The sequence below is a fragment of the Carya illinoinensis genome, chromosome 3 (genome assembly GCF_018687715.1).
Source record: "Carya illinoinensis cultivar Pawnee chromosome 3, C.illinoinensisPawnee_v1, whole genome shotgun sequence".
In the NCBI taxonomy this organism is placed as follows: domain Eukaryota; kingdom Viridiplantae; phylum Streptophyta; class Magnoliopsida; order Fagales; family Juglandaceae; genus Carya; species Carya illinoinensis.
This window is the reverse complement of record NC_056754.1, coordinates 17,483,360-17,497,419: the sequence shown is the minus strand read 5'-3', so window position 1 is coordinate 17,497,419 and position 14,060 is coordinate 17,483,360. Positions and strand designations below refer to the sequence as shown.

Here is a 14,060-nt window from a genome sequence, read left to right as displayed (position 1 = left end):
AACCTGCAATGAATCACTCTCCAAGATGATATTACTGAGTCCCAGTTCCAAATCAAACAAGGTTGCTTGAAGAGCACAATTTGCTTCTGCTAAAAGAAGAATAGGAAAGAAGGTTCTTTTCTTCCTCATAGTAGCTATAACTTTAGTTTCCCAATTCCTTACTATAATACCAATTCCAATGCATCCTTAGTTCTTATATATGGCAATGTCCCATTTGATCTTGAAGTAATCTGAAGGGAGGAGGTTCCCATTTCTTGACAACATTACTAGCAGGGGCATGATTGCTAGATCTTTTAGCCTTACTCTCCTTCTGCTGATGTAAAGTTTCGATCAATTGATGAAATACTATTGAGCAAATACCAACGTATGTTTTCTGCTTTTATAAGTTAAAAGAGAAGTGTTATAATCAATAAGATATTTTTATAAAAATAAATTTAGAAATTAATATTATTTTATATAATACGTTAGATTTATTTCATAATAAAAATAATTTTACAACTTTACCAATCATATCAAATTATATTAAATAATTCCATTTATCTTTTGTACTAGCTTAGAACAATTTTTTAAAATGCTAGTTTACCGTGATTTTGCTCTCTAAATTTGACCGCTAGTATATTTTATTTTATTTTAAAATGTTTAAACATGTTACTAATAGTGTATTTGAATATATATTTTTAAAAATTATTTAAAAATACTTAAAAAATATTTTAAAAAGATCCAATTGTACTAAGGACACACCCAACAATACATGTCAGGCGGCATAATATAGTAACATGATCTTTTTCTGTCTTTTTTTAAGGAAAATGCTTGGATGACTCTCCATATGCTCCCAAATGTGCCCCCATTGGATTTTTTTTACTTAATAGTTAAGAAAGTAAATTCTAGTAAATTTGTATATATATTTTTTAATGATTAAAGTTGTTTAAAAAATTATGAAAGAAAAAAAAAAATTGCAATTGCGCTGGTGTGCATATATGGGGTGCACAGTTTGTGTGCATCTACCGACAAGACTAACAATTTTGTCAATAGGCAATTTTTTTACTATATAAAACATTTATGTAAAGAGTAATATTAGATATAGTCTTAAGACATGTAAATTTTGCGCACTTTCTTTGAAAAAGTGATATCCACCATTATAAAATATTTTTTTTATTTGGGTTCTAGATTTACCTACTTTTTTCAAAATGAGTACATAAGATTTATACATCTTAGGACAATAAACATTATTTCTCTTATGTAAAATAAAAAGAGATTAAAAATTCATAAAAACATAACTACATATAAAATTATATCTCAATAATTTGCTACATATACGTAGAAATAAAATTCTAAAAAAAGAACTTAATATATATTTCTGATTTCTGGTAAAATTGTTTCATGGAATAATATTAATCTATGATTATTTTTGTAATAAAATATTTAAAATTTATTTTCTTCTAATAATCTATCAAGTAATTTTTTCGAATGTTATCTTTTACTCTATTATGTAAACTATTTTATTAGATTTCATAAAAATCTAGATATTTTCGTGTGGTGACTCGTACTAAATATATACTGCTACAATTGAGAGTTTAAATAAATTTTTTTTTTACTCCATGAAATCTAGAGGGTAAAATTTCATAACTATTTTTCATATAAATTATCAACCTTAAATGACTTTTTTTATATTTTTACTTTAAAGTTTATATTAAGAAGCCTAATATTTTATAACAAAAAATTTTACGACCCATATTAATAAATTTCTAATTTCTTCTAAGCTTAATTTTAATAATTTTGAATAGTCCACATTTTTAAAAACTGATAATATAGAGAAATTAAATAAAATTTTGAAAATATAAGAAAAATAAAAAAGAGAGAGGCAAAAACATAAAAAAATTATAAATTTTTTAGTAATACTACATATAGTTATTTTTGTAAACATTTTATATACTCTACTGATATAATTAACTGAATTAATTTTTTTTATATTCAATTAATCATATTAATAAAATATATAAAAGAATACATAATTATTAGAAAATTTTTATTTCAAAAAATCTCAAGGGACCATAGCCGCCAGTCCAATCGCGGGTCTACTACTGTCTGTGCATTAATTTCTAGCAATTAACTGCAATTTGCACTTTTTTATTTTTTATTTTTAATTTTTATTTTGCATATATTCAGATAGAAAAAATTTATTTATTACTTATTTTTTTATGAGAAATGATATTTACAGTCGTGGTTATGTAAGTAGCGTACAGTTGTTTTGAAAAAAATGAATTAATATAGAAGCCACATGAAAACAAAAACTAATTTTTTAATCGTGAACCCCACTTTTTTTTAAAACGATTGCGCGACATTTACAATTCCACGACTATATGCAGCATTACTCTTTTTTTATTATCCTCTCTTCTACCACTGTGTGCGCTTTAATTTCTAGCACTGTCCTTTTATTGAAATGCAAATTGAACTTTTTTTTTTATGCCTATACTTCAATAGAAAAAATTTATTTATTATTTACTTTTTTATTTTCCTCTAATCATCTAATAATAATATTAAATAATATATTAATAAATAAAATATAATAAATAATCTTCCATTATTTAATATTATATCATAGAATGAAAATAACATGATAATAATTAAGATGATAAATAATTTTAGATAATACTATAAAGATTCTCTGCACCGTAAAAAAAATATATATATATACTGTTATGAAATCATAGAAAAGAGAGAGCCATAACGTATTATAAAACTTTTAAAAGGAGAGAGAAAGAGATAGAACTCAGAAAGGTTATGAAACTTATGAATTTCTTAAAGAATTCAACGATATATATAGGCGTACAAAGGAGACTATGCTTGCTCACTATGCTAGCACTATGCATATGTCGACCAACTCACTATGCTAGTACTATGCTAGCACTATGCACTATGCATATGTCGGCCAGCTCACTATGCTAATACTATGCTAGCACTATGCACTATGCATTTGACGACTAGATAAATGTGGTCATACAATTCAAGATAGTTTATAACACTTCCCCTTTGGACGACCATATTTAAAGAATATGCCTCGTTAAAACCTTGCCAAGGAAAAACCCTGTAGAAAAAAACCAATGGCGAAGGAAAAAGAGTACAGTATTCATGTGTATCGCCAAGTGCTTTAGGATTGCCTCATTAAAACTTTGTAAAGGAAAACCCAGTGGGATAAAACCTTAGCGAAAGAAAAAGAGTACAATCAGCACAAGTCTTCAAGACATTACTTCCCCTAAAAAGTGTATGATAACAGGTTTTCAAACCTCCGCATTCCAATGTTCTGCATAATCTTCTTAAATGTTGCAGTTGATAGTGCATGATAACAGGTCTTCAAACCTCTGCATTCTAATGTTCTGTATAATCTTCTTAAATGTTGCAGTTGGTAATGCTTTAGTAAATAAATCTGCCAGATTTTTACTTGATCGTACCTTCTTGATATCAATTTCATCTTTCTTCTCATGAATTGCAATGATCTTCTTGTGTGTATCTGAAAGATAACTCGCATCTGTACATCCAACTAACTGTGGACTTGATTCATTTTGATAAAATAATCACAACTGGATCTTTCTGCTCATCACTACTCTTCTGGAGTTGTACTCTTCTGGAGTTCTTGTAAATAACACAGTTAGTGAAGAATTCATCAACATTAAACCGCTAACCTCATTTTTTAATAAAAATGGTGGCCAGCCTTTTAAGATCAGACAAGCACCGCGGATTTTCAACTCCTCTGTAGGTGTCAAGCGTGCTGTCAGGCACCGCAGCTGTCAGGCATGCTGTCAGGTGCCGCAGAGCTATGAAGTTATATTTCGTCTCTTTTCTCTTGCTTCACGAGAGATGATGTATCATAATTTTCTCTATAAAAGAGATATTCAGCTCATCTTCATTCGCATTTCATCTTCTTCAATTTTCTGTAATCATACTGCATTTTTACTCTGCAATCTCTTTCTGCATTCTTATCCTACAATGGCTCAGCGATCTTCTCATGGCCAATATATGAGGTACTCTGCACCTCGTTCATCAGCTGTACCTGCTTCTACCACAGGTGCTATTATGCAATATAATGATATGACTCATAGGTCAGATAATGAAGCTATCTATGAGCTTGTGAGTCTCGGTACTCGATACTCATCATCCATTGTCGCATTTTCTCAACGACTACAATCCAGAACTTGTAGAGTCGACAATCTCCACGAGAATATTGCTATACTTCAGCGACTTCTTCTGGAGTCCAACATGAAGATAGAATCAATAAAGTAAGAGAATAGGAATTTAAAATCATTGCTTAAATCTTCTTTTCGATTACCCACCCCTTTAGATAGAGATGCCATGCAGATTCTTGAAGAATAAGAGCGTTTAAAGAATGAGGCAAAGTGCCTCAAATTTCTGTAATTCTTACTTCAAGATAATAAAATAATATTTCACAAATATTCATATTTGTGTTTCTATCTTTTGGTAGATATTCTGTGTGCTCCCTTTTATTTCTTCTTTAATAATGCACACTTCATATCAAACCCATAATATGAATCTGAAATACTAATTGTATTAAAATATGGTATTTCATGACTAATAACATCATCCATCTTCCCCTTGAAGCCGCAAGGGTTTCAGATTTATATTTCAAATATGTGCAGTTTTTATGAGCTCTTCTGGAGTCTCAATGACATTTAAATCATATATATAAACTGCAATAATAGCTTGTTTCCATTTGCGTTTGGATTGCTTTAGATCATATAAGGATCTTTGAAACTTGATAGAATACATATTTCCAGATGTATTCATATTAGAAGTTTCAGACATTTTCTATCCTTCAGGGATTTTCATATATATATCATGATCCAATGATCCATATAAATATGCAGTTAATCATGCATATCCAAACTCTCGGTAACTTTCAAGCTAATAAAAATCTCAATATGATTTCAACCACTTTAAAATCATATCAATATTGTTTCTTCGAGAAACTAACTTGTGATTTTTATATCACATTTTCATATTAAAAGTTTCGGGCTTGTTATATCATGTATATAAATATCCACTGATATTTAACAAAAATCACCTCTTTAGGTGTTTGGACTTCAAGTCCATATTTATCACATTTTACTTAGTGATATCAATTTTGCAAGAATTGAGAAACTGACTCGTGATTTATATTTTTATTTCATTTCCATAAATATCCACTGACATTCAATAAGCATCACCTCTTTAGGTGTTTGAACTATAAGTCCCGATACATCATATTTTACTAGTGATTCAATTCTGCAGGAATTGTTTCTTTCAAATTTGGCCAATATTTTACATCGTATTCTTCGACGATTCTTGATTCACTTTCATCATTACTTCTGGTAATGTCAATTGCCATCTCATATGGAAATATATTGTCGACAACAATTTTATTTCTATCCATAATTTCTCCATTATTCATGAAATGTAATGAGATCTCGTTATTTTCAGGTACCTATCCCTCTTCAAGGGAAGACATTTTCATGAAAAACCTCTTCAGGAGGCACTCTTCAAGAGTTTATATAGGAGAATTTTATACAGAGAATTTGGATGGACTTTATTGCTTGTTTTGTGGGAATGGCCTCTTCAGGAGTACCAAATTATTTGTGCCTTTCTCTTTTGAGATACTTTATCTTTTGTATCGATAAGTCTCACATGCCTTTATACATGTCTTTAGACTGCTGAATTTCTTAATTGTCCTACAGGGATTTCAATCCTCGCTGAGATTTTAGCAGCTAGAATATGAGACATTTTTATCTTATTGTATCCAAAATTTAATTATCATCTGAACTTTTGGTTCACATATGATAATCAAAATAACATCGAATAATTTCATCTTATTTGCTTCAAACAAATTTTTCTTTCCACTTCTGGTGGTAAAACTTTATAGTAAAAGAATCTTCTGGCTCTTTTATGGACGTCCATATGAAAATCATTCGACTTATCGTAATTGATTTTGGATGATTAAGATAACCATAAAAAGATACAAATATTTTGAATCATATCACCTTTTAATGCATCTTAATATTTGATTCAATAATTTGTATAATATCATCTCAAAGAGAAAGCTTACAGCTTTTCCAATACGAGCTTCTGGCCCGAAAAGATATTCATTATCACGTCCAATCTTTTAGTTTCTTTGAATGAAACGCATCATTCTTTTCACTTCAGGGAATAGAATGATATAAATTCATTATCATTCACTTCAGGGAATGATATAGATCTAGTAAGACGTGAATAATGATTCTTATCAAAAGCTCATTATTTTGCTCAGTCACTGAAAGACCTGATACAAATTTAGAATATATTGTGAACGTTTGCATTTCATATTGCTACTTCAGGAGCATACTCGATATTGCTACTTCAGAAGCACATTCGAGACGTTCATTCAAATATATATTCTTTCCACAATTTCAATTATGCAACTTCAGGTGCATAAATCATAATGAGCTTTTGGTACAAGTATCACTCATATGAGATACTCAATAAAATTATTGATTTAGGGCGATCCTTCAGGGATGCTCCATTTACATTTTCAGATAAATCATATCATCAATAATTTATAACAAGTATAAAAGAATAAATAAAACTTTCATTACTACAAAATATTGCAGAATATAAAAATATTTTATAATAAGATAAAGGAAATATATTAATTAAAAAGGAACACTTTCATGATTAACTCTAACACTAGAATCCTCAAAGAAATCAGAAACATCAAGGCTTGTAATATCTTCTTCATCTATAGAATCTAAAGCATATGATGGTTCAGCAAAATTTGTTTCAAATTTCTTTGTTTTTCCTTTTATAGAAGATTGATATAAGTCAACCAAGTGCTTATCTGTACGACAGATACGAGCCCAATGTCCAGTCATACCACATCTATGGCATCCATCTTCATCTTTCTTTAAAAATTTGTTTTGAGGACCTTTGCCCTTCTTTGAGTTGAACCACTTCTGGTGGTACGGTATATATCTATTATTGTCCCTTTTAGTGTGGTCACTTCTAAGACCTCCACTTCTATAGTTTTTCCTACCACGTCCACGCCCTCGTTTTCTTTGAAAAGATGCACCATTCGCTTCTGGGAATGATGTAAATCTAGTACCATTCACTTCAGGGAATGATATAGAACCAGTAGGACGTGACTGGTGATTTCTTAACAAAAGCTCATTATTTTGCTCAGCTAATAGAAGACAAGATATAAGTTCAGAATATTTTTTGAACTTTCGCTCTCAATACTGCTGCTGCAGGAGCACATTCGAGGCATGAAAAGTAGTATATGTCTTCTGTAACAAGTCATCATCAGTGACTTTTTCACCACATAATTTCAATAGCAAGCTAATTTTAAAGAATGCAAAGTTATACTCACTAACACTCTTGGAGTCTTGCAACCTCAGGTGCATCCAATCATGACGAGATTTTAGGAGGATTACAATTTTCTGGTGTTCATATCTCTCCCTTAAATCATTCCACAAAATAAGTGGATCTTTCACCGTTAAATACTCAGTTTTTAATTCTTCATGAAGATGGTGCTGAAGGAAAATCATTGCCTTAGCACGGTCCTGCAGGGACCCTTGATTTCCTTCTTTAATTGTATCTCCCAGGTTCATCACATCCAGATGGATCTCAGCATCAAGGATCCAAGATAAATAATTTTTTCCAGAAATGTCAAGAGCAACGACTTCCAATTTTGTAAGATTTGACATTTTTTACATATATAAATCAGGAATATAAAAATATATTGAAAAACTTACTTAAAGTAGAGGACTACTAGCTTCAAAATCGTCAGAACTTTCGTGCTGATAACGTGTTATGAAATCATAGAAAAGAGAGAGTCATAACGTATTATAAAACTTTTAAAATGAGAGAGAAAGAGATAGAACTAATAAAGGTTATGAAACTTATGAATTTCTTAAAAAATTCAACGATATATATAGGTGTACAAAAGGGACTATGCTTGCTCACTATGCTAGCACTATGTTAGCACTATATACTATGTATACGTCGGCCAACTCACTATGCTAGTACTATGCTAGCACTATGCACTATGCATATGTCGGTCAGCTCACTATGTTAGTACTATGCTAGCACTATATACTATGTATTTGACGACTAAATAAATGTGGTCATACAATTCAAAATAGTTTATAACATATAAAACATTTTCTTAAATATTTTAAAAAATCATAAATTATTAAAAAAATACTTTCTTTAACTATTAAAAAAATACCCAATCAATTAATTTTATCGATCGATTTTTACGCTGCAAGGTGTTTTCCCTTCGCACATGAAGACAAAATCTCTTCTTTCAGAAAAGTCAAGAACTTATCTTCGAAACAAATCATGCATAACATTACAGTTTTTGAATTCGTGGATTAGTATGAATCTTTTAGGAGTGTTTGATTCGTGTGTATATATATATATATCAGGAATGAACAGAGACTCTAGTAGCAGCTGAACCTGCCTCTCCTGAAACTCGGTCATTTACCGCATCTGAATCAGACATGGCCACCGCGTCTTGGACATGGAGCATACTCGCACTGCTTGTGCTCGCACATCTCCTGCGACAATGGGCATTGAAAAGCTGGAACAAGAATAGGAAATTACCACCTGGCCCAAGAGGGTTCCCCATCTTTGGGAGCCTTCATAGTTTGGGAGAATTCCCTCATCGAGATCTACAGCGACTAGCCCAGAAATATGGCCCCATCATGCACTTGCGCTTAGGTTTCGTGCCTGCTATTGTTGTCTCCTCGCCTCAAGCTGCCGAGCTGTTCCTTAAAGCACACGACCTTGTGTTTGCTAGTAGACCACCTATGGAGTTTGCAAAGTACGTCTCTTCTGAGCAAACGAGCATGATCTTTGCTCAGTACGGCTCTTATTGGCGCAACATACGCAAGATGTGCACACTCGAATTGCTTAGCAACGTTAAAATCGATTCTTTCAAATCCATGAGAAATGAAGAGATTGGCCTACTGGTGAAGTTTACTCAAGAGGCCGCCAGTAATTGTGTTGCTGTAGATCTGAGTGCCAAGGTTACATCTCTGAATGCGGATATGTCATGCCGTATGGTGTTTGGGAAGAAGTACGAGGACAAAGATCTTGATGAGAAGGGCTTCAAGGCTGTAATCCACGAGGTAATGTATCTAGGAGCAGTTCCTAACCTAGGCGATTACATTCCTTGTATCCGTCCCTTTGACCTTCAGGGGCTGACACGACGCATGAAGGGTGTTAGTAAGATCTTAGATAATTTTTTTGAGAAGATCATTGATGAGCATATCCAGTCCAAGGATGAAAATAAGACCAACGACGACTTTGTTGATGTCTTGCTGAGGATCATGGGATCAAAAGAATCTGAGTACACTATTCAAAGGTCCAACATCAAAGCCATAATTTTGGTAAGTTTTCATACCACTTGCATTCATGTATTGATTTAGCAAGGAATCAAAGTATAAGTAAAAAGTCAAAAAAGTTCTATAAAAACTGATAGTTTCTTAGGTAGTTGTGTAATACTTAACGTAGCTCAATACTTTCTGTATGCGTAAAGAACAGAATTATGTGTAGCTCCACAATTTACCCGATAAAAATTTTGGTGGCAGGACATCCTTGCAGCCTCGATGGACACTTCGGCAACGGCAATTGAGTGGGCACTCTCAGAATTAATGAAGCATCCACGAGTAATGAAGAAACTTCAAAAGGAGTTAGAAAATAAGGTGGGCTTGAAGAGGATGGTAGAGGAAGCAGACTTGGATAGATTGGATTACTTGAGCATGGTTGTAAAGGAAACCTTCCGGCTACATCCAGTTGTACCACTTTTGCTTCCACATGAGGCCAGGGAAGATTGCACAGTTAATGGTTTCCACATACCTGGAAAGTCGAGAGTCATGATAAACGTATGGGCAATCGGTAGAGACCCGAGTGTTTGGAGTGATGCAGAGAAGTTCTTCCCGGAGAGGTTTGTTGGGAGCAACATAGATCTCAGGGGACGTGACTTCCAACTAATCCCATTTGGTGCCGGCAGAAGAGGCTGCCCAGGGATGCAAATGGGTCTGATTGTGGTCCGACTTGTGATAGCACAACTTGTTCATTGCTTTGATTGGGTTCTTGCAAACAACATACAGCCAACTGAGTTGGATATGACTGAGGTGTTTGGTCTTACTGTTCCAAGAGCCAAGCATCTACTTGCCATTCCTCGTTATCGCCTTCACCACTGACAAATTTATATTTTCTCTAGTTTTGGTTCCTGATGTCTGTAGACTGTACTTGGAATGCGTAGATTTGTATGCGCGGGAATAATTTAGTTTTGTAGAAGAAAATAGTATATATAACTAAGTTTGCTTGAATTCACTATGTAATAAATAAAATCTAATTGCCAGTATTAGAATTTAGCACATTGATTTACAAACTTTGCTTGATTAATGTAGAGTAAGATATTTATTCTATTGTGGCTATCTAACTGCTAGAGTTATTTTTGTTGTTTTCCCATTAGTTTTCTTGTTTTCCCGTTTGTATTCCGTTACTTGTAATTAAGTCCGTTACTTACCCTTCCTGGGCACCCACTACTAAGACCAATCATGCAACGGAGACGTCCATACTCAACGAGAGTGGAGGAGTGGCGAGAAGAATTGGGAGGTGGAGAAGATTATGTCGACAAGGTGGCGGTTGAATACCGAGAGATAGAGAGAGAGTGATGAGAGAGAGATCAACTAATGAAAGAGAGAGGGATTACGGGAGGAAAGAAAGCACGGCATGAGGGAGAGAGGGAACTCATCGTGAGACAGTGTGAGGCGTGCGACGGAGTTGAGTGACAGTGGCAAGTAGCTGAACAACAGAGAGAAAGAGAGTGATGAGTGGGAGAACATGGAGAGAGAGAGAAATGCTTTGAGTGGCCGAAACTTACCCAGTGATGGAAGAAGAAGCAGTGGTACCGCACGACGAAGGTTGAGTTTATGATACCTCCAAGCTCGGCTAAGAACGGCGGCCAATAAGTTTGAAATCATTGGAGGCTAATCTCTAACAGGTTTGAGTTTATGGTTTGCTCTGTTTCGGGAGTGGGAAAACAGGGGAAAATGGGTTGAGGGAAAAGCTGTAAAGTTACTGGGCTGTCCACCATCATCTAGCCACCATTGGCTAGCCCAGCTCCGTCGCGTCACTTCCCCAACGACGAAGCTGCAACATCGAGCCGCTGCCGTTGGAAACTTGCACGTCCTGTTCATCACGGAAGCCCAACTGAATACGTCCATCCTGACATGAGCTTCTTTGTGCCTTCAAAGCAGCCAACCACCCCAAACCTCCTTACACCAGCACCCTGCGTAGACCTCTATAAGCCACCTACGCCCCTGTTTTCCCTACATCAAAACAAAGCAAGCAAAACTCCTCCCCAAGCTTTCAGTTTTCAACCACCTGCGCTCCGTCGCATGCTTCCCTTTCTTCTCGGTAAGTCTATGCCGCATGGCCTATTGTTATTCTTGATTGAAGGTCGGTTGCTTGTATAGGTTAGCTTGCCCTTTTTTTTATAGATTTTTTTGTAGCCTTTCATAAAATACCTACAGACTTACATTATTACCAAATAAATAAAAATAAATGCTATTTTTAAACCACCGTGGTATATTTCTAGTCTTTTTTTTTTTTTTTCTTAAACAATCCTTGAGACTTATATATATATATATATATATATATGTAATTTATGCCTTAGCTATAAGTCCTGACCAAATATGATTTGCACTTGCATTGTTTTTATTTAGAGATATATTGAACTTATTTGAAGTGTCAGAATTTATACGAATAATATATATAATTTCGGGTAATTATATTACTAAGTGATATTTTCTTTACGACTAAATTCAATAGAATAAGATTGTAATTTTGTTCTAAATGCTGTAAATTCAATTTAAATATATCTTAATAAACGATTTTCCGTTATTTTAACAAACTGTGTTAAAAATAGTATTTTTGTGGTCTTTAATTCCCACGAGTTAGTTTTCAAAAAGGGCTTTATTTTAAATCGGGTTGGTGAAATTTTTTAGTGTAACTGGAATTGAATTAACTGGTTTATCGTTAAAAGGCATATGGTTTGAATTAATTGCGTTTATTTTAATGGTTGCTTATTTGCTAGACTTGCATCAATTTATGGTCTGCTTAACTTTATACTATTGCACTTTCTACTTTATGAACAGATTGTAATTACTTTGTATATTTATTTAATTACTTTATGCTTGGATGTTAAAATCTTGGTTATGCATTCTTTTAGTATAATAGTAGTATTTATTGTGGTAACAATAATATTATTTTTATATGTCTTGACTTTAATTTTTAGCTAATCTGATTGTTTCCTAATGCATCCAAATATGTAATTATCATATTTACCGACTTTTCATTATCCAAAAATATTTGATAAAATTTGCTTTTTTGTCTCTATGCATTAAATTATTCATTAATCATTTTTTTTAAATAAAAAAACCATATTATTTTTGTAAAAATCATGTTTAACCCAACTAGACAAACGTGCTTTACACGTACTCCTGATTTAGTGTATATATATATGTGTGTGTGTGTGTGTGTTTGTATGTTGCAGTTATCCCACATCGGTTGTGAAAGAGGCTGATGGTCAGTTTACAAGTGTGAGGGAAAGTCTCACCTCTTGAGCTAGTTTTTGAGGTTGAGAAAGGCCCAAGGCCACCCAACATTGGTATCAAGCATAACAATTTGCAGGAAAAACGGATTATCGCTACCTCCAACCCAAGGACCGATGTGTGTGTGTAGGAGATTATTAGGGTTGTCCCACATCGATTGTGAAAGAAGCTGATGGTCAGTTTATAAGTATGAGGGAAAGTCTCACCTTTTGACCTAACTGTTGAGGTTGAGAGAAGTTCAAGACTACTTAACAATATATCTATATATATATATATATATATATATAAATATATATATTATGTGATAAAGTAACTTTGTCATCAAGAGTAATATTTATAGGCTCTTGAAGTTTCTCAAAATAAATCCGATAGTTATAAAGCTAAAAAGGTATAAATAGAGAGAGCAAAAAAGAAATTTGATAAGAAACTATAAGGCTCTCTTATGAAAATTACTAATGAAATTATATATATGTCCATTAATTTAACCATTTAATATTAATTATATATTATTTAATTATTATTAATTAAATGAATGAGAGCGGATGATTTGACTAAATAGGAGCAAATTATGATTTAAGGAGTGTTGACGACGTGTTTCGTACACTTGAAGGCCAGGTTCCTAGTGGTCTGGGTCTTTGATTTATTGGGTATGTGATGACAAAGAAAAGGTTAGAAAGGGCAGCCTTGGGACAGCCCAAAAAATCTCTGATATCTAAGTCAACAATGATCTTTTTAGTGTTACGTGAGACAGGAAATTTAGCTTAGTAAAGAATGTTTAGTTTGAAGGACTCGATCCCTTTCCCTGAAGACTCGAGTGTCCTTTTATACTAAGACTCCAAGGTCAGAAGGCCATACCATTCTGTCTTTAATATGGCGTGGCCTTCTGGGTTAAGTCATCAATATGGCATGATTATCGGGTGAACTCATTTAATGCGACGTGATCTCCTGGTGCTACTATAGAGTCTTATCTCTTCTCTTTGGGGTGTTTTCTTCTCTTTCATTTGGTTTGGCTTTCCGAACTCCTTGTGCAACACCCCATCCTGACCCGGACAATCATGCCAGCCTTACGCAAGTCACGGGTCTTCTTTTGGGGCCAATGAGGAACTCTGCGTGCCTGGGTCAAGCCTTTCAAGCCTTTTGGGGCATGGGGGTCCTTTTGATGCCTGGTCTAGGCTGGTCTTTGTGGGCTACAGGCCCCTGGCCAAAATTTTTCAAATAGTTATCCCAACAATTCTCATCGGACTAGGCTGATGGTAATTTCTTTGCTTATGTTTAACATTGCCACTCGTCGCTCATGCCCTGCCGAGTGAGTGAAGATATTAGTGGTTTGGTTGTTCCACGTGTCCGATCTCGGCTCTCCCTCTGCAGTTCTCGATATGGCTCTCGAGGGCTTGAGCCCAATGCTCGATG

General features: G+C 33.8%; 1 protein-coding gene across 1 annotated transcript; it reads left to right on the top strand.

The window, feature by feature from the left end:
* Positions 1-8,425: 8,425 nt before the first annotated feature.
* On the top strand, positions 8,426-10,503 carry LOC122303550 (cytochrome P450 71AU50-like). Its single transcript, XM_043115376.1, has 2 exons — positions 8,426-9,416; positions 9,618-10,503. Exons 1-2 carry the CDS (start codon positions 8,526-8,528, stop codon positions 10,230-10,232), a joined length of 1,506 nt encoding a protein of 501 aa, XP_042971310.1. The 5' UTR covers positions 8,426-8,525; the 3' UTR covers positions 10,233-10,503.
* The last annotated feature ends 3,557 nt before the right edge of the window (positions 10,504-14,060 follow it).